Source organism: Narcine bancroftii, chromosome 1 (genome assembly GCF_036971445.1).
Source record: "Narcine bancroftii isolate sNarBan1 chromosome 1, sNarBan1.hap1, whole genome shotgun sequence".
Lineage (NCBI taxonomy): Eukaryota > Metazoa > Chordata > Chondrichthyes > Torpediniformes > Narcinidae > Narcine > Narcine bancroftii.
Window position 1 is genome coordinate 223,293,266 of NC_091469.1, and position 21,302 is coordinate 223,314,567.

At 46.2% G+C, this 21,302-nt stretch overlaps 2 protein-coding genes across 7 annotated transcripts in view; one reads left to right on the top strand and one right to left on the bottom strand.

Moving 5' to 3' along the window:
- skic3 (SKI3 subunit of superkiller complex) overlaps positions 1 to 5,406 on the bottom strand; it is a 148,027-nt gene extending 142,621 nt beyond the window's left edge. Inside the window, exons 1-2 of one of the 3 annotated variants that reach the window (XM_069891773.1) lie at positions 5,338 to 5,390; positions 2,841 to 2,932 (exon numbers count right to left, since the gene is read on the bottom strand). The gene's annotated coding sequence lies outside the window, so the exon portion shown is untranslated. Of the gene's footprint in view, positions 1 to 2,840; positions 2,933 to 5,264 lie in introns of all 3 variants that reach the window. The other 2 variants (XM_069891764.1, XM_069891783.1) reach the window with 2 other exon arrangements.
- A 193-nt stretch (positions 5,407 to 5,599) lies between these two features.
- Positions 5,600 to 21,302, top strand: part of arsk (arylsulfatase family, member K) — a 63,821-nt gene continuing 48,118 nt past the window's right edge. For all 4 annotated transcript variants that reach the window (XM_069891791.1, XM_069891806.1, XM_069891814.1 and 1 more), the window contains exons 1-2: positions 5,600 to 5,752; positions 20,291 to 20,420. In XM_069891791.1, the coding sequence (XP_069747892.1) occupies positions 5,621 to 5,752; positions 20,291 to 20,420 (262 nt within the window). In that variant the 5' untranslated portion in view covers positions 5,600 to 5,620. The remainder of the gene's footprint in view (positions 5,753 to 20,290; positions 20,421 to 21,302) is intronic.

Genomic DNA, 21,302 nt, shown 5'->3' on the forward strand with positions numbered 1-21,302 from the left:
AAGATAAATTTCAACTTGCTTTTGTATATTTAGCATTATCAATAGCTAAAAAATGTATTGCTAGTACGTGGAAAGATACAAATATGATTGATATTAATAGATGGCATAATGAGATGAAATATTGTTTAAAAATGGAAAAAATTACATACGTTTCACGTGATAATTAGTTTTTTTTATTAATAAGTGGTTGTTATATTCAGAATATTTACATTTCAATTTAAATTGATTAGATTTTAATATGTATGCTTAATTTTTTTTTTCTTTATGGCTCTCCTTAGGAGAGTTGGCTGAAGGGGGGGGGGGGTTTCTTTTTTTTTCTCTATATATAAAAAATAACGTTCATGTTTAGAGTTACTTGTTGTATATGTCATGTACTAATTGTTTTTTGAACGACATAAATAAAGTTTAAAAAATATATATAGGTTAACGTTCTAGTGCACCGCTGATCTGTCGGAGATGTTTCGATGAGGCAACTTTTGGAGGTCAATTCTCTAAGTTGGAAAAGCCCAGTATTCTATTTTAAAAAAAATTATTCCACATATCAAAGTCGGTCCCTCATTTGATAATATCATCTGCTCATTGTCTCATTGATGTTTTTAAAAACTTCCTTGAACAAGTAGGCAGTCTGATTTTGTTTTCAGATGAAAATAATTAATCGGGTACTGAATTTTGGCAATCACTCAAGAGATTATTGAGCAGCAGAACAGACTCAAAGGGCTGAATGGCCTGCTCCTCTTCCTAATTTCTTTGCTGTGAATTCCAAAAAACACAAGTGTGGTCCTACCACTATGTATATTGTATGTATGTGTTTATGGACTAGTCCACCCACGAACCTGTGACTCCTCTCTCCCAGATATCCCCATAAAGGCTGTTACACACAAACCACTCCCTCAGTGCCTGCCTTGGAACTGAGCCAGCAACATATGTGCTGACATCTAAAGCTGACTAAAGCCTGTTAATCACAGATCCTTGTCTAACGTGATTGTTGGTAGCACAATTTAATCCCCTTTAAGTTTGGGCCAAGGACAAGGTAATACGGGTAGATCAACTCGATGCCAACTCTAAGGATCCAGAGGCCTCGGTCATATTTGACCAGTGGGTACACTGCCTCAACGCATTTATGCGGCACAACAACGTGCAAAGCAAAGACAACAAATGGATCTACTTTTCGCTCAGGTCGGCTACTGGATCTTTCAAACAATAAGAGATTATCCTACTTACACTGCTGTGATGGGCTTCCTGCAGAAACAGCACCAGGCCCTGACAAATGTCATTTATGTCTGATTTCTCCTAGGCATTCATAAACAAGCACTCAGTGAGGCCATTGACGCATACATGCAGGTGCTGTGGGAGCTGGGGCAAGCCTGTGACTGCTGAGAAGTCTCGGCAACTGCCCCACGACTCATGCGTGGCTAGATTCAGGTCTGATTAAATCAGATAGAGACTGCTTGAAAAGGGCAATCAGAGCCTGCAGGAGGTTGTGGAATTGGTGAAATCGCTTGAGACAGAACACCAAATCACTCTCAGGCAATGCAACCACCACGTGGGTAACGTGGGCATCGCCATCTTGGGACACGGGGTCCCACATCATTGCTGCCGCCATAGAGCACCCGAAGAGCTACTTCTGCAGGCGCAGGAAACATTCCCGGAAGAGCTGCCCAGCCCGAAATGCGACATGCTTCACCTGCGAGAAGAAGGTTCCAACCTTTCACTAGTAGCGCCGTGTATGGCTGGCAGTCCCCATCATCTCGGGCCACAGCATTTTCAGTTCCACCTTTGGGGTCATTTTCGGTCGTGGGAAAAGGCTAGATGGGGCCCTGGGGACAGCAAGCTGGGGAAGCACCACTTCCGGCAGTGAAGAACAGCACCATGTTTGCAACATGGGGGCGGCTTTCTTGGCGGGTGCCCCTGAACCAATACAGCAACGACTTGGCCTCCATCATCCTTGATCAAGACACCCCATATCAACTGGCCAAGCCCACGATGACTATCAAGGTAAACTGCCACACCATGAACTGCTTATTCAACACAGGAAGCACTGAGAGCTTCATCCACCCAGGTACTATACAATGCTACTCCCCTGCACTAACCCCAGCATGATGCAAGGTCTTCTTGGCCTCCAAATCTCACTTGGCCGAGATCCGCAGCTGTTGCAGCATGACACTGACTGTACAGGGCACAGAGTACAAGAACTTTAAACTCCAGATCATGCCCCACCTCTGCACGCCAGGCATACTAGGACTGAACTTCCAGTGCCATCATCAGACAACCTATACCCGCCCTTCACAGTCTGCAACACCAAACTCAAGCCGCCTGCCCCCTCAGAGCACGACCTGCAGCCTCTCAACCTTCCGGGTCCCGCCTCCACCCCTGTTTGAGAAACTCACCCTGACTGCAAGCCTGTTGCCACCAAGAGCAGGCGATACAGCCCTGAGGACAGAGTCTTCATCAAAGCACGTCAAATGGCTTCTGGCAGAGGGGATCATAGAGCCCAGCACCAGTCCCTGGAGAGTCCAAATGGTGGTAACGCTGCATGGTCATTGATTATAGTCAGACCATAAACCGCCTCAACCAGCTGGACACCTACCCACTTCCCTGCATCACCGACATGGTAAATGTGATCGCCCAGTTCCAGGTCTTCTCAACCAATTACATCAAGTCGGTGTACCGGCAACTGTTCATCCAGCCACTGGACTACCCATACACTGCCTTCGAGGTAGGTGGCTGCCTCTACCATTTTCTCTGAGTCCCCTTCGGGGGTCACCAACAGGGTCTCCGTATTCAAAAGGGAGATGGACCGGATAGTCGAAGACTATGGACTCAAAGCCACATTTCCCTACCTGGACAATGTGACCTTCTGCAGCCATTACCAGCAGGACCACGACGCCAACCTCCAGAATTTCCTCCAGGCAGCCAAAAGCCTCAATCTGACCTATAATCAAAAGAAGTGCATCTTTAGCACTTCACAATTGGCCATCCTGGGCTGTATGGTGGAGAATGGGGTCATTGGGCCAGACCTTGACTACATGCGCCCCCTGTTGGAACTCACATTGCCCTAGACCTTCAAGGCCCTAAAAAGGTGCTTGGGCTTCTGTTCTTATTACGCCCAATGGGTCCCCAACTACTCGGTCAAAGCCCACTCCTTGGTGAAATCGACCACTTTCCTCATGTCAGCAGAAGCCCAAAAGGCATCACATGCATCAAGGGCGACAACGCCAAGATGGTAATGCATGCTGTGGATGAATCCATCCCCTTCCAGGTGAAGAGTGATGCGTCTGACTTCGTCCTGGCCACCACGCTCAACCAGGCGGCCAGGTCCATGGCATTCTTTCCCCGAACCCTCCAGGACCCAAAAAAGTTGGCACTTAGTGATTGAAAAAGAGCCCCAGGCCATAGTGAAAGCTGTGCGCCACTGGAGACACTACTTGGCCGGAAAATGTTCACCCTGCTGACTGACCAATATGCAGCTGCTTTTATGTTTAATAACAAACAAGAGGGAAAAATCAAGAATGACAAGATCCTGAGGTGGAGAATTGAGGAATCCACCTACAACAATGAGATCTTGTACCAGCCTGGGAACCTCAACAAGCCTCTCGATCCACTGTCCCAGGGGACATGCACCAACGCGCAGTTGGACAGTCTCCAAGCCCTTCACGTTAATTTCTCCCATCCTGGCTCTACTACTTTGTCAGAGCCTGTAACCTCCCCTACTCTATCGAAGGCATCATGAAGTTGACATGCACTGCCTGGTCTGTGGTGAATATAAACCCCAGTTTTACCATCCGGACAAAACCCACCTTATCAAAGCCACCTGCCCCTTAGAGCGGCTGAGTATGAACTTTAAGGGTCCTCTCCATGCACAAACAGAAATGTGCATTTCTTCAACATCATAGACGAGTACTTCTGTTTCCCCTTTGCCATCCCCTGCTCGGACATGACCACAGGCACCGTTATAAAGGCAATGCATGGAATCTTCACTCTGTTTGGATATCCCTGCTACATTCATAGCAACCGGGGATCCTCATTCCTGAGAAAGGAGCTGTGCCAGTACATGTTGGTAAAGGGCATAGCCACGAGCAGAACCACAAGCTATTACCCCCGGAGGAATGGACAGGAGAAAGGGAGAACACCACCGTCTGGAAGGCAGTCCTCCTAGCCCTAAAATCAAAGGGCCTCCCTCCCTGAGGAACTCCACATTACCAGGTCCCTCCTCTACACCGCTATGAATGCCACACCACATGAAAGGCTCTTTTCCTTCCCCAGGAAGTCAGCATTGGGAAAAACATTGCCATCCTGGCTGATGAACGCTGGATCCATACTGCTCCGGAGGCACGTCAGGCACAACAAGACTGACCCCCTGGTCAAGAAGGTTCACCTCCTCCATGCCAACCCACAATATGCCTACATGGAGTACTAAGATGGGCAACAGGACTCTTTCCAGGACCTGGCGCATGCAGGGGACCCTGCAATCAACCAGCTCACGCCACTCCTTGGTAACCCTGACCAGCCAGTCTCACCATTGGCACTCAACCCTGACCAACCGCCCCAGCCAATGGTGCCCCGAGCACAAACTGACCGGATCAATCCCACTGTACCAATCCTCCCTCAACCACTGAAGTCACCAGCTGTCACACAAGACACCACGTGGAAACCAGCAGCTGCGCCACAGCAGACCCTGCAACGGTCGCAACAACAGATAAAACTGCTGGACAAACTAAATCTGTAATGAACATTGTACCACATCACCCCCGCCAGGGCTTTGTTTTAAAAGAAGGGGTGAATGTGGTGTTACCACTATGTATATTGTATGTATGTGCTTATGGGCTGGCCTGCCATTGAACTGTGACTTCTCCCTCACAGATATCCCCATGAAGGCTGTTACGCCCAAACCCCTCCCTCAGTACCTGCCTTGGAACCGGGCCAGCAACATGCAAGATGCGCTGACATCTAAAGGTGATTAAAGCCTATAATCACAGATCCTTGGCACTGTTTGACCTGCTGAAGTTTCCCCAGTATTTGGTGTTTTCACTTTCAACTTTGATGAATGGGCATTAAAACCGAAACAATATTCCGCTCTATACATGTTACATGGGTTGCTGAGTATTTTCAATATTTTATGTTAAGCTGGAATAAAAACAGATATTGAAATGGGTGGGATCAACTCCTGACTTGTACAGCAATGATTTATATGTCATTACATAAAGGAAGCTGATAGCATCAATACATTCTCATCACTATACATTCTTCTCTTAAGACTGCGTTACCGTCACTGTGGCACATTGCTGTTTCTCTCCCCCTCTGAAATCAGCAGATACTCCATGCTGATGTGTCACTTACCCGTTCCCCGTCCGCGCTGCCTCCCCTCCTGAGCAACACGAAGACCAGCATCCTCGGCGGCAACTCACGTGGTAACTCGGGGCAGGGGTCACATTCCGCTCGCTCCAAACGTACTACAATTATAGAATTTCTCCAAAAATATAGTTAAATTCAGTCCATTAGCTCCTTATTTTCCACGATTTGTATTTTTTTTTGGCGGTCGGGGGAAATTAATCGAGTCTACGATCACGTGACCAGGGTCATGCGGGAGGCCGACGGGACTTGGAGTTCCGCCGCGTGGCTGATGATCATGAAGTGCGCGATCTTCGCCCGGCTGTGGGTTTTGCTCGCCGTCCTCGGGGTGGAGAGCCGGCCGAACGATGCCAGGGCCTCCCGGAGGGGTCCCAACGTTGTACTGGTCACCTGTGATTCTTTGGTAAGCAGAGTTGCTTCTGGGCAACTTGGGGAAGTGGAAAATGAAGTTCAGAAGTTTGTGGAGAGTTCAGGCACAGGTTTCCGCGGCTCGTTGCCAGGACTGTCAAGCCAACAACTTCATGTGGAACAAATAACGGAATGTGGTGGCAATGTTTGGTTCCCATTGGGTTTTTGCACTTTTTGAACTGAGTATTCCCAAGGAGTTTGTTATTGTTACTATTGGAAGAAATATCCTCCTTTGTCAAAATTATCTTCTTAGTTGGAGCAAATAACCTTTATGCTGTCATGCACCAACATTTTCCAAAAGGCTTTTTGCCAAAATTCCACACAAAAACTTGACGGCGTGCTTTTTTTGTTGTTGCTTCTATTATTGTCTCCCCACTGAGCCAAAAGATTTTTGGTTCAACCTCAACAATACACAAAGGCGGTGGGGTGGGGGAAGACTCAGCATTAGCCCATCATTGTTTTGAGCCTCAATTCTTCAATAGGAATGCCAAAATTCGAATGTTGCCTGCAGACAAGGTGATGCTGTTGTAGTCTGGTGAACTGTCCTGTCACAGACTGCGACCTTTGATTCAGCCTCACCCGACAGATCTTGCCCACTTGACCTGGATTATATTTTATTATATCTATATTGTTGGCAATTCTAGCTTTTGGATAAACATAGAACAGCACAGTACAGGCCCTTTGGGCCTCAATGTTGTGCTGACCCATATATTCCTACCAAAATAACAATGCTCCCTACCTCATAACCCTCAATTTTCCTTTAATTCATGTGCCTGTCCAGGAGTCTTTTATTTCCCAAATGTTCCAGCCTCTATCACCACCCCCTGGCAAGCTACTTCCAGGCACCCACAACTCTATGTATAAATAAAACTTGCCCCTGATGTCTCCCCTAAACTTTCCTACCTTTACTTTGTACAGATGTCCTCTGGTGTTTGGTGCTCCCAACCTGGGAAGAAGGCACTAGCTATCTATCTTATTTACACCTCTCAGAATCTTTTAGACTTCTATTAAGTCACCTCTCATGCTTCTACATTCTAAAGAGAAAAATCATACCTCTGCTAACCTTGCCTCACAAGAGCTATTTTCCAACCCAGGCAATATCCTGGTAAATCTCCTCTGCACCCTCTCCATTAGTTTCCACATCCTTCCTATGGTGTTGTGACCAGAACTGAACAGAAAATTCTAAGTGTGGTCTCACCAGAAATTTGTAGAGATGCAACATGACCTCTCAACCCTTGAACTCAGTTCCCTGAGCAATGAAGCCCAGCATCATATAGGCCTTAACTATCCCATCAACCTGCGTGGCAACCTTGAAAGATGTGTGGATTTGAACCCCAAGCAAGGTCCCTCTGTTCCTCCACACTGTTAAATATCTGACCATTAACTGTGTACCCAGCTTTCTGGATTGACCTTCCCAAATTGCATTACCTCCCACTTTTCTGCCCAACTCTGCATTCTGTCTAATCTATGTCAGCCTTCAACACTATCCACAACTGCTCCAATCTTCATATCATCCACAAAAAAATATATATGTCTTATTACCTTTTTAAAGCAAGGGTACCACATGAGATATTGAGCCAACAGAAAAAGTGCAAGAATTCTCATTAATATTTTCCTCACCCCCATGACACTGAAAATTGATGACCCCCCCCCCAAAAAAAAAAACTACCACTGTTCTCTCCATTACATAGTGATTGGACATCCGACATAGGTCTTGGAGTGCTGTGAGTTCACAAAATATGTTGTATAAAAAGCAGGTTAGTTCATTGTTATGGATAGAGGACAGAGTACTCCTGTTGTCTCATTCTTTGATGATACATCCTATAGTCCACAGGACCTGGAATTAAATTCAGTAGTTTCACATAACCACCCTTTCCAGTTTGGGCACAACCAACTAGTTCTGATGTTACATCAATTCAGTTTTTCACTTTTCCATAGATGCTGCCTGGCTTGTTGGGTTTATTACAACACATTGGGAGGCCATTGATCCAAGCTGATTTCTACCAGAGCAATCTCATTCCTTTATTTATTTTCTAGTAAGTTTTTTTTTCTCTCACCTGATAATTAACTCTTCTCTCATTCTTATATTACTTTTCTGCACTAGGGGTAATTTTAAAAAAACCAACTAACATACCAGCACATTGTTGTGATTGGGAGGCAATCAGAGCATCTAGGGAAATCCATGTAGTCTCGTGGAACATTCAAACTCCACACAGATGGCACCTAATGTCAAGATTGAATCCAGGTCACTGGACCTGCAAGACAATAGCACAAAATGCCATCCCGCTCTGGAATCCACTTCTATCATTCCCTTTGATTTTAAATTTTTATCAACTGCAATGTATTGCAATTCCAGCATTTTTATTTTCTTGCTCCTCTTGTCTTTCATTTCTCCAAAATGAATCCTCTCTGTATTAATGAACCTTTGCCACCCTCTATCCAGAGGATGTGGGTGAAGGGTGAAAGATAAAATATTTAATGGAAATATTCAGAGGAAAGTCTTCATGCAGAAAGTGGTGAGATTGTGGAGCAAGCTGCCAGCTGAAGTGAGCTCAGTTTTGACATTAAAAAAAAAATGCTGCACAGTTAGCATAGCAGCTAGCGCAATACCATGGGTTCAAATACGACTCTGTCTCTTTGGAGTTTGTACGTTTTCCCCATGTCTGTGTGGGTTTCCTCTTGCCCTTCAAATCGTATGGGGATTGTAGGTTAATTGGGGTCTTTGCGTGGCATGGGCTCATGTCCTGGAAGGGCCTGTGACTGTGCTGTATGTCAAATTTTTTTTTTAAGTGAATAGGTGCATGGATGGGAAATGGGTATGGAATACGGTGAACCATGTACAGGTCATTAGGAATTGGCATAATAATAGTTTGGCTCAGACTAGATGGGCCAAAGGGCCTTTTTCTGTGCTATAGTGTTCTGTGGTACTCTGGTTTTCTCAGCCAACACCATGAGTATTTCTATCATTCTATTTCTCTTGTTCTTTAATATGTATTTTCTTTTTACCACATCTTCTACACAATTTAAGACAGGCTTGCTTTCTACTTTTTATGTAATTTCATGAGAACACAGTGATTTGAAATGTAAATTCTGTGACTCTCCCCAAGACGTTGCCTGACCCAAAAGTTTCCAATGTTTTCCTTTTAGTTCAGATATCCGGTATTTGCTTTTTTTCAACCCCATAATCTACGTTGGATGGTGGCACCGTTGAATAACCATTAAAGACAATGACGATCATAAATCTGTCAAGTCTGCTCCGCAATTCTGTCATCAGCTGATCAATTTTCCAACACAGTCCCATTCTCCTGCCTTCTCTCCCTAATCTTTGATGCCCTGATTTTTCCGATAGCTATTAATTGCTGCCTTAAATGCATGCAACGATCAGGCCTTCACCTGTTGCAGCAAATTCTAGAGGTTCACCATTCTCTGGCTAAGGAAATTCCTCTGCATCTCTGTTTTAAATGGGCACCCTTCATTCCTGAAGTTGTGTCCTCTTGTGACTTTCTTATTATGAGAAACAACTTCTATTGACACATCTATTCAGGCCTTTCAACATTCAAAATGCTCCTATGAGGTCCCCCTTCATTCTCTGAACACCAACTGTCAAACCTTCCTCATAGGCTAATCTCTTCAGTCAAGAAATAAATCTTCTTTGAATCCTCTACCAATGCCACCACATCCTTTTCGAAATAAGGACCCCAAAACTGTGCCCTGTACTCACCAGAGTCTCATAAAGCTTCAACATCGCATCCCTAATCTTGTAACCTATTCCTCAAGGACTGAATGTCAACATTGCATTCACTTCCTTTCCCACCGACTCAATCTGGAAGTTAACTTTTATGGTATCCTGCACGAGGACTCCCAAGTCCCTTTGCATCTGGGAATTTGCAATTTAGAAAATAAGCTGCCCATCTATTTCTTCCAGCAAAGTGTATGACCAAACACTTCCATCATTGTATTTCATTTGTCCAATCTCCTAATCTTAGTGTCTCTGTAGCCTCTCCTTTTCCTCCTCGCTACCTGCCCCTCCACCTATCTTTGTATCATTTGCAACTTATCTATAAAGCCATTTTTTTCCTGAAACCAAATCATTAACTTACAACTTAAAAAGAAATGGCCCCAATACTGATCCCTTGATTCCCACTCTCCATTTCCTGCCAATCAGCCAATGCTGTACCCATGCTAGTATCTTCCCTGTAATTCCATGGGTTCTCATTTTGTGAAGCAGTCTCATGTGCAGCACCTTGTCAAAGGCGTCTTGAAAGTCTAAATATACAACATTCACTGCATGTCCTTTGTATAGCCTGCCTGTGGTTTCCTTAAAATATTGGAGTAGGTTTGTCAGGCAAGATTTTCCCTGAAGGAAACCATGCTGAATTTGGCCTATCTTGAAATGCAGCTCCAGATTCTCCGTAACCTCATTCTTGATAATTGACTTTAACAACCTCAAGTACTGATGTTATGCTAACATGTCTATAATTTCCTTTCTGCTGCCTCCCTCCCTTTTTAAAGAGCAGAGTGACCTTGGCAATTTTCCAGTCCTCCAGAATCTATTGATTCTCGGCAGATTATTATTAATGCCTCCACAAACTCGATAGCTACTTCTTACAAAACCAGAGGGTGCATTCCCTCTGGCCTGGGAGACTTTATTTCCCCTGATATCTTGTAGCTCCCTCAGCACCTTTCCCTTGAAAATCCAGAATTCTGCTGTCTTCTCCCATGAAGACTAATGCAAAATACTCAAATGCTCATTCAGTTTCTCTCCCACCTCCTTGTCCTCCATTATAATTTTAATTTAATTTAAACATACATCATGGTAACAGACCCTTTTGACACACGAGCCTATGCAGCCCATTTCCACTGAATTGAACTGAAAACCCCAATATATTTTTTTGAAAGGTGGGAGGAAACTGGGGCCCCTGGGGAAAACCCACACTAACACTAGGAGAACATACAAACTCCTGAAAGATAGAGCGGGCTTTGAACCCTTGTTCCGATTGCTGGCACTGTAACAATATTGCACTAACTGTTGTGCTAACTGTGCTGCCCTTTCTCCAATAGCAATTTCTTTTGGTCCCATATCTACCGTTGCCTTTTTTTTTACTCTTAATATACAGTAAATCCCTTGGTATCTGGTACCTATGACGATTGGTAGATGTCAGATAAGTTTTTTTCTGGTTGCTTGAGACTTGCTCTTATAATGCCTAACTAACAAACTTGCAAAAAATAAACAGTTTAAAAGTCAAAAATACTCTACTGTACTTACACTGAACAAACTTCACTTGAATGAATATATATAAACCTTAAAGCATTTTACTTTATTTTCAGTCATATTCTTTGAAAACATTTAACCATTGCTGAATCTGCAGATTCCTCCCCCTCCATGGAGTCGCCCAAAAGACAAACAATAACACATTAATATTACAGACTAGCAGGATACCCGGCATTGCCCAGGAAATAAAACACTCAATTATTGACTACATGCTTGCCCTTGCCTGTCTGGAGGCCTGAGCACTGAGACGGGCGTATCACTGATGTTCTGTTTCCTGCTGCCTGCTCCTTGAATGTCTGGAAGCATCAACAGTGAGGCAAGACTGATGTTCCTCTGTTGTCTCTTGCTTTTCCCATTGTCCAACTCTATGGGCTTGTGAAGTGCTTCTGCCAATGTTGCTTAACTTTTTTGGGGCCATATTGAACTGGCTTTGGCCACTTGTTTTTATTCTGAATGTACATTGATGCACAGCACTGTAACTAATTGAGGTGTCCTTGGTGCAAGTTCAAATTTTTTTTGAACTTCATATGACCTTAAAGGTTAAATTCAATGTGGTCATGGCATCCAGTATCAAATGTTACCACAGTTATAGTAAACAGTAATGCAAGTCAGTTGAAGCTGTTCAAAAAAACACTTTTGAACTTCATACGACCTTAAAGGTTAAATTCAATGAAATTCAATGTGGTCGTGACACTCAGCATCAAATGTTACCCCTACTGAACCTCCTTGCATAATTTTACAGTGCTTCATATTGATTGGCATGAAAAACTGACGAAGAAACAGACATATATATATTGGATAATTAATTCTACCCCCCCCCCCCACCACCCCACCAAGTTCACAGATAAAGCTTCTGACTGGGGTGACTCTTACGAAGCAGGGATAAGGAGACATCTTTAAAAAAAAAAGTGACCCCCAACATCCTGGACAATGCCATTGCTGTTTCCAGAACTTTTTTCAAACCGCTGCTACGTGCAAAGACGATCAAGGCCCTCTGCTAGCTGAATGTTTGCTCCCATCTTTACCTTTACTTCAGAGAATATTTACTTTTAGAATTTTAAACTTGCGCATTTTATTATATATTTTATTCTTAATTTTCTCTTTTTTTATATTTTCCTCAATGATTTTTTATTTTCCTCAATTTTTTTGCTGGTTGCTTGAATTCTAGATACCAAGTGTTTTACTGTACTTAAAAAAGCTTTTAGTATCCTTTTTGATATTATTTGCTCAGTTCCTTTCAAAGTTCATTTTTTTCCTTTCTCATGGCTTTCTTAGTTGCCTTCTGTATGCTTTTAAAAGCTTCCCAGTCCTCTATTCTTCCCACTAATTTTTTGCTTCCTTGCATGCCCTTTCTTTTTCCTTTACTTTTATTGTCAGCCACAGTTGTCATTTTTCAATTCAATATTTCTTTTTTGGAATATACATGTCCTGCACTTTCCTTATTTCTCACAGGAACTCCAGCCATTGTTGCTCTGTTAAACTCCTTGATAGAGTGTCGTCCAAGTAACTTTACTGGTTCCTCTCTCATTCCTCTTTAATCCACTTTATTCCACTGATATATTAACAACTCTTATTTTAGTTTGTCCCTCTGCAGGTTGAATTTTATCATATTCTGAATACTGGATCCAAAGAGTTCCCTTACATTTAGATCCCTTATCAACTTTGATTCATTACAGAATCCAGAATTGCCATTTCCCTGGTTAGCTCAGTTACAAGGTGTTCTCAGAAGCCAACTTGTAGGCATTCTCTGTCTCTTTTTGAATATTTTATTTTTGATTTTCCAAGGCTCACACAAATCCAAAACAACAATTCAATCTTTCTCAACAATGACAATGTGGGGGAGTCACGTGATGGAGTAGTGGCTGTTCTCTCCAGAGAAAAGAAAAAAAAAAGTGTGAAAAAGCAGAGCTCAATAAACATAAAATACAGGAAGAGAAACATAAAGTTACAGAGAAGAGACAGAAGATGGCACCCAGAAGATAAAAAATAAGAATAACAGAGAAAAGGGAAGAAGGAAAATCACTGGAGAAGAAAGAAGAAGGACTTACCTGCATATCGAAGCAGAGAGCCACTGTGGAGAGGAACGGCCAATCTCCGGTGTTGGTGAGTCCCCAGAGGAGTGGTGTCCTCCTGACCAGCGGACTCCAAAAATGGCTCTCAGAGACAAGAAGAGGTGCACAACTGCACATGGGTGAAGAGTTGTGCAGTGCGCAAGTGAAAGAAAAGGTTAACGCTGACGGGAGGGGGTCTCAGCTGAGGAGTGGCCAGCTGCAGAGCAGCCAGCTGAGAGACGCCCAGCATCGGGGCATTCGGCTGGGTAAAGTAAACAAGAAAGAAGAGTATTGAGAAAAAGAATGAAGGGCTGGAAGAGGGTGAGTGGCAATGGGTCGACCTGCGACAGGGGGCCCATCGGCGGGTCGACCTGCGGCAGGGGGCCGAGCGGCGGGTGGCCGAGCGGCGGGTGGCCGAGCGGCGGGTGGCCGAGCGGCGGGTGGCCGAGCGGCGGGTGGCCGAGCGGCGGGTGGCCGAGCGGCGGGTGGCCGAGCGGCGGGTGGCCGAGCGGCGGGTGGCCGAGCGGCGGGTGGCCGAGCGGCGGGTGGCCGAGCGGCGGGTGGCCGAGCGGCGGGTGGCCGAGCGGCGGGTGGCCGAGCGGCGGGTGGCCGAGCGGCGGGTGGCCGAGCGGCGGGTGGCCGAGCGGCGGGTGGCCGAGCGGCGGGTGGCCGAGCGGCGGGTGGCCGAGCGGCGGGTGGCCGAGCGGCGGGTGGCCGAGCGGCGGGTGGCCCAGCGGCGGGTGGCCCAGCGGCGGGTGGCCCAGCGGCGGGTGGCCCAGCGGCGGGTGGCCCAGCGGCGGGTGGCCCAGCGGCGGGTGGCCCAGCGGCGGGTGGCCCAGCGGCGGGTGGCCCAGCGGCGGGTGGCCCAGCGGCGGGTGGCCCAGCGGCGGGTGGCCCAGCGGCGGGTGGCCCAGCGGCGGGTGGCCCAGCGGCGGGTGGCCCAGCGGCGGGTGGCCCAGCGGCGGGTGGCCCAGCGGCGGGTGGCCCAGCGGCGGGTGGCCCAGCGGCGGGTGGCCCAGCGGCGGGTGGCCCAGCGGCGGGTGGCCCAGCGGCGGGTGGCCCAGCGGCGGGTGGCCCAGCGGCGGGTGGCCCAGCGGCGGGTGGCCCAGCGGCGGGTGGCCCAGCGGCGGGTGGCCCAGCGGCGGGTGGCCCAGCGGCGGGTGGCCCAGCGGCGGGTGGCCCAGCGGCGGGTGGCCCAGCGGCGGGTGGCCCAGCGGCGGGTGGCCCAGCGGCGGGTGGCCCAGCGGCGGGTGGCCCAGCGGCGGGTGGCCCAGCGGCGGGTGGCCCAGCGGCGGGTGGCCCAGCGGCGGGTGGCCCAGCGGCGGGTGGCCCAGCGGCGGGTGGCCCAGCGGCGGGTGGCCCAGCGGCGGGTGGCCCAGCAAGGATACCGAAGCAGCTCTCGCAGCGGGAGGCCCAACAACAGGAGCCACAGCAGCTGGAGGCACAGCAAGGATACAGAAGCAGCTCACCAGAGAAGGATGAAGATACAGAGAAGAGAAAAAGATGACACAGACACAGAAGAAGACCAAGAATTTCAAAGGAAAGAAGAAGGTAAAATAGAAGGACAAAGTTTAGATAAAGCCTTTTTCGAAGAACAAATGAGGTCATTAAAAGAATGGCTATCATTAGAATTTAGCTCAATCAAAAGAAAAATGAAAAGAGCTGAAGACAGAATGCAAAGCTTAGAATTGGTCATGACTGAAATAGGGAAAAGAGTAGAAAATGTGGAGAAACAAGAAGCTACTGTAGAAATGGAGATAAATGATTTAAGAGGGAAGTTGGAAGAGAGCGGGGAAAAAAAATAGAGACACAAGATTTATTGTCACAAAAAATTGACGTATTGGAAAACTACAGTAGGCGAAACAACTATTTTCTGACAATAGTTGGCCTGAAAAAAGGCAAAGAAGGGTCAGATATGAAGGAATTTATAAAAGGGTGGATCCCGAAGGTGCTGGGAACGACAGATTCACGTGAAGAAATAGAAATCGAAAGGGCGCATAGAGCGCTAGTACCGAAACCGCCACCACATCAAAAACCGTGATCCATATTGGTAAAATTTCTAAGATATATGACAAGAGAAAACATACTGGAGCAGGCAAGAAAGAAGGTTAGAGAAAACAATAAGCTGTTGGAATGTAAGGGACAAAAAATCTTTTTTTACCCGGACATAAGCTTAGAACTTTTAAAGAAGAGGAAGGAATTCAACACGGCGATAACAATCTTATGGAAGAAAGGGTATAACTTTATATTAAGACATCCAGCAGTACTCAAAGTATTTATTCCTGGGGAATGGAATGAACTGTTCTCGGACCCAAAAAAAGCCCAAGAATTTGCTGAACGTTTTCGGGACAGGAGAAGAGAGGAGGAGACAAGAAAATATACAAAAATATGTAAAAATATAAAGATAATATATAAAGATTTAAAGATGGATAAGAAGAGGAAGAAGGAAAAAAAACAGAGAGCTTTATTAGAAGTATAGGAAAATAGTGTTCTCGGTGGTGCGGGGGAATATGGTCACTGCGAAATCGGTTGACGCTTGCAAGTAAGTTCGCAAACCAAATGGAAAGGGAAGTTGTGGTTGCCGTCAAGGGACAGGAGGCAATCCAAGGTTCACTTGGGGTTGAAGGGTTATTGCTTGTGAGGATTGTTGGGGTATTTCATGTCTTAAATGCGTTGTCATATATTGAGATTACTGTTTTTTAAGTTTTCCTTTTTAATGGGGAAAAAAGGGATAGAGGTAGTGAAGAGGCGGAAAAGAAGTGAAAATAAAGATATAAGATGGCCATGTTGGACCATATGACTATAAACATTAATGGAATATATAACCAAGTTTAAGTGTATCCCACTGGGGAAAAAAAAATCACATATAATTTAAAAGACAAAGTACAATGATTGAAAAAACCTGGGAACCATATATGAAACATCACAGAAAGAGCAGGCCGAGGACCATCACCACCTAAAATGATAAGAAGGTAAACACGATCACATTTAATGTGAATAAGTAGATGATGCGTCTTTTTTGTTTGTATTCCTTTTGTGTAAAGATATTGTTTTATTGTATTTTATATGTCCAATATTTACTGTTTTTGGAGGTGGGTGGGAAGGGCGAAGGAAGGGATGAGGGGAAAAAAAAGACAAAATGTCACTGAATATTTAAAGAGATGCATCTGTAAATATTGGTTGATCTGGTTCATAGTGTGATAAATAAAGAAATACAAAAAAAAAGACAATGTGATGATACGAATATATGACTGCTGAAGGATAAATGGCCAGTCCCCCATTGGTGACTCACTCCCTGGTAACTCTTCCCCTTGTGACACTGGAATAAAGGTTGGCGTCCCTCCAGCTACGGATCTAAATATAATAAAGCCTATAGTTTCTCACTCTATGGCTTTGGAGTTATTGATAGAGCCTCTCAATTTATGATACATTAAATTTTCCACATGGGATGGACCAACTGCTGCAACCCGACAGACTAGACCTTGACCTACAGATGCCCGGAGCCCCAGAGATATACAAGTGGTAGATTGAGGGCTTCACATACTCCCTGAAAGCTTTTGAGGATCTTGTGGAGTCAAACAAAGAGAAACTCAAGTTACTGCAAGCGAGGGTCAGCCGCCATGTGTACTTGGAGATCAGGGGTTGCACGACTTACCCTGCAACCATGACCAAGCTCCACAACCTTTACAGACTGCTGGTAAACAAGATGCCTCCTGGCCTCGAGACAACAGCAACTTGGTGAGACTTTGCATGATTTCTTTGGGTCCTGCACAATCTGGGGCGAGAATACAGAGCACTATCCCCGCCCCAGTATTAGCGGACCAGTATGTGGAAGAGCTGATCCAGGATGCCTGCGTGGCTGGGGTGAGGTCTGATTATATCTACCAATGACTGCTAAAGGAAGACAGGCTGCCATTGCAGAGAGCCCTCCAGCTCACTAAGACTTTAGATTCAGCTCACCATAATGCTAAATCCATCATTGCTGGCAACAGGCCCTCCATATATGGGCTGCTGGTGCAGCCATTTTGGGATACGGCATCACAGACAGTCTCCATACTGGAAGGCCCCGAACACACCACCGGCCCACAGCCATGGACCCGAAGTGCTACTTCTGCCCGACGAGAGAAGCCACTTGCTCAGGATATGGGAAGAAAGGACACTACAAGAGAGTGTGTAAGTTGCAGCCTTTCCCACACAGCAGCGCCACGTGCACCCCCAGGGGGTTAGCCATCAAACCTGACTTCACTTCCTCCCGCAGCAACGATGTCACTTCTGGCCTTGAATGGCTCGAGTGCATGCGCGACCCAGGGGTTGCCGTCGTACTCCACTCCAGTTCCGCCATCTTGGACGAAGTCACTTCCACCTTCTTCATTCACCTCTCATGGTCAACATGGGGGCCACCATCTTAACAAAACAACTCTTCTGACAGAATCTTAGATCTGGGCAGCCCTCAACCAGTCGATGATGGAGATCGAGGTAAATGGAAAATGAACCAACTGCTTGTTCAACAGTGGAAGCACTCTAAGCTTATCCACCCAGACATTGCTCACAAACTCTCCCCTTCAGACCAACAAGTGTTACAATATCAATGGCCGCAAAGGGCCAATCTACCGAGATCTGGGGGGTATTTTATTGTACTATTAACAGTGTGTGGTAAATGTTATGACCACTTCCATTTACTGTTAATGACTCAGCTCTATGTGCTGATCCTTCTTGGGCTGGACTTCCAAAGCTAGTTCAGGAGCATCATAATGGCATTCGGGGACAGGGGCGGTGGGGGGGGGGGGTGGGGGGGGGGGGGTGGGGGGAGAAACGACTGTAAACAAACCCCAGCTCATGGACCTCCTGCAGCAATACCCCACTTGCGGTCTCTCCACCCTCAACATACCCCCCACCTTCGCTCTTTGGGAACTTGACCTTGGACTGTAAGCCCATAGCGACTCAGAACAGATGCTACTATGCTGAGGACAGGACATTCCTAAAGTCCGAGGTGCAGTGACTCCTGGTGGAAGGAGTCATAGCACCCAGCTCCACCCCATGGAGAGCCCAAGTCTTGGTGATCAGGGGCGGAAGTAAGCCCCATATGGTGACTGACTATAGCCAAACAATTTACCGCTTCAAGCAGCTGGGTGCATACCCCCTTCCCTGGATCGCTGATGTCAACAAGATCGCCCACTGCAGGGTGTTCTCCACCAGTGACCTAAAGTCGACATATCACCAACTCCTCTTCCGCGGAGACCGCCAGTATTCTGTGCTCGAAGCAGACAGCAGGCTCTACCACTTCCTTCAGGTACCCTTCGGAGTCTCTGTATTTCAAAGGAAAATGGATCGGATGGTTGTCATGCATAAGCTGACGGCCACGTTCCCCTATCGAGATAATGTCACTCTCTGCAGCCACAGCCAGCAGGACCACAAAGTGAACTGTGCCAAATTTTTCCACACTGCTAAGTCCCTAAATCTGACCTACAATGAGGACATATGTGTGTATAGCACAACTCACCTGGTCTTCCTCGGATGTGTCATGGCACATGGTGTCATTGCCCCCCCACCCCGCCCGCATGTGTCCCCTTATGGAACTCCCGATCCAACACAACCTCAAGGCACTAAAAAAGTACCTGGGGTTCTCTTCCTATTTCTCCCAATGGGTGCCCAACCCTGCTTATAAAGCCTACCCCCAGTAAGATCCACAACCTTCCCCTTATTGACAGAAACCTGGGCAGCCTTTACTCAGATCAAGAGAGACATTACCAAAGCCACGGTGCATGCCATGGACAAATCCATCCTGTTTCACGTGGAAAGCGATGCCTCCAATTTCATGCAAACTGCCACTCTCAGATAGGCCAGTAAACTTTCTTTTCCCCTACCCCTCATGGTACTGAGACATGGCACTCCTGTTGAGAAGGAAGAGCAGGCCATTGTTGAGGTGGTATGCCACTGGCATCATTACCTGGCTGGGAAGAGATTTACACTGCTACCAGACTAATGAGCCAATGTGTTCATGTAAAATACCAAATTGCAGGGTAAGATCAAAAATGACAAAATCCTGAGGTAGAGCATCGAGCTCTCCACCTACAACTACGATATCCTATACTGGCCGAGCAAGTTCAACAATTCACCCCCCCCCCCCCCCCCCCGACACCCTATCCCAGAGGACGTGCCAGTCCATCTACAATGACCTTTGTCATCCCGGAGTCATGAGAATGTTTCACTTCTTGAAAGCCCAGAACCTTCCCTACTCCATTGAGGGTGTCAGGTCAGTCGGGTCTGTGTGGAATGCAAAGCACAGTTCTTCTGGCCCGATAGGTCACAACTCATAAAGACCACAAACATCAATTTCAAGGGGTTCCTGGCCTAGTCCAGCAGGAATATATACTTCCTGAACATCATTGATGAGTACTCTCGGTTCCCTTTTGCCATCCCCTGTCCTGACATGACCTCAGCCACCATCATAAAGGTGCTTCGCAGCATATTTATGCTCTTCGGATATCCGAATAACATTGAGTGATCGGAGGTCCTCTTTTATGAGTGGCGAACTGCAGCAGTACCTGTTGGCTAGAGGCATTGCCACTAGTAGGATGATGTTGCAACCCCCAGGGGAATGGCTAGGTAGCGAGAAAAAAACAAGTTTGGAAAGCTGTCCTCCTGGCTCTTAAATCAAAAAGTCCCATTGGCAGAAGTCCTGCTGGAAGCACTCCATTGCCATACGATCTCTGTTATGCACTGCTACCAACGCAACCCCACATGATCGGATGAGTTCCACAACCAGACAGCATCAACATTGACTTCTCCAATTACTGGTAACCTCCCTCGTTTTCTGAGCTTTTCTACACCTCCTGTGCATCCCACAGCTTTCTGCTATCTCTCTGGCCCCATTCCTTCTCTTGCCTCTCTCCCCAGCTCCCCATCCCTTTCTCTTTCTTCCTCCAATTAAAGTGCATCATCCTCAGCCCTCTGTCTCTTCCTCCGATAATCTCCTAGCTTTACATTTACATTAGGCAAATAATTTTGAATCCAAACCAAAATTCTTCACACTACATGACCAAATGCAAAAAGTATCAGATCATTTCTAGTCATGAGTGGAAGAGAACATTTTTGAATTTTTAAAATTTAAAATGATTACCACATTTAAGTCATATAGGATCATAATTTTATTTCACATTATACAATATTCTAATAAAGTGACATTATTAATCTTTAAATCTTTTTACAGGATGGAAGGTTGACATATAACCCACAGAACCAAACAATTAATCTTCCCAACATAAACAAGATGAAAGACAATGGTGCAATTTTTCTCAATACCTATAGTAACTCTCCCATCTGCTGCCCTTCTCGAGCAGGTATGGTTTTAAAAGCTTTTTATATTTGGGGCCATTCTAAATCCAATGTAGTATTGCATAATTTGCAAATGTTCCAGACCAGAAATGTGTTGATTGATCTGTGCACATACTTACTGAGCTATTTTCAGACCTCAATACGTCAACAAGGCAGAAAGTTACAGAGCAGAAGTCAGGTTCTAATTTTGCCAAAAAGGAAAAATAAGGTCACGTGTTTTCACATCTCCAGAATGGAGGACCATCGCCTTCCCAAGATTGTGTTATATGGCGAGCTCTCCACTGGCCACCGTGACAGAGGTGCACCAAAGAAAAGGTATAAGGACTGCCTAAAGAAATCTCTTGGTGCCTGCCACATTGACCACCGCCAGTGGGCTGATAGCGCCTCAAACCGTGCATCTTGGCGCCTCACAGTTCGGTGGGCAGCAACCTCCTTTGAAGAAGACCGCAGAGCACACCTCACTGACAAAAGGCAAAGGAGGAAAAACCCAACCCCAACCAACCAATTTTCCCCTGCAACCGCTGCAATCGTGTCTGCCTGTCCAGCATCGGACTTGTCAGCCACAAACGAGCCTGCAGCTGACGTGGAGATTTACCCCCTCCATAAATCTTCATCCGCGAAGCCAAGCCAAAGAAAGGAAGAAAAAGATCATGGACCACATTGCAACAGATTAATATTAGTTCACACTTTCCAGCAAGGTGGCAGGCAAGCCCAGCATTTTATGATTAAAATAAACAAGTGAATGAAATGTGATCTGTGCAGGAAAAGAAATGGGGAATAGGCTAGGCAGTATGTTGGAGAAGGAGATGTTTTACATTGAAAAAAATTCTAATACATGGATGTAAGTTCATCAGGAGTAGAACCAGGAGTAGGTCATTCAGCCCCTC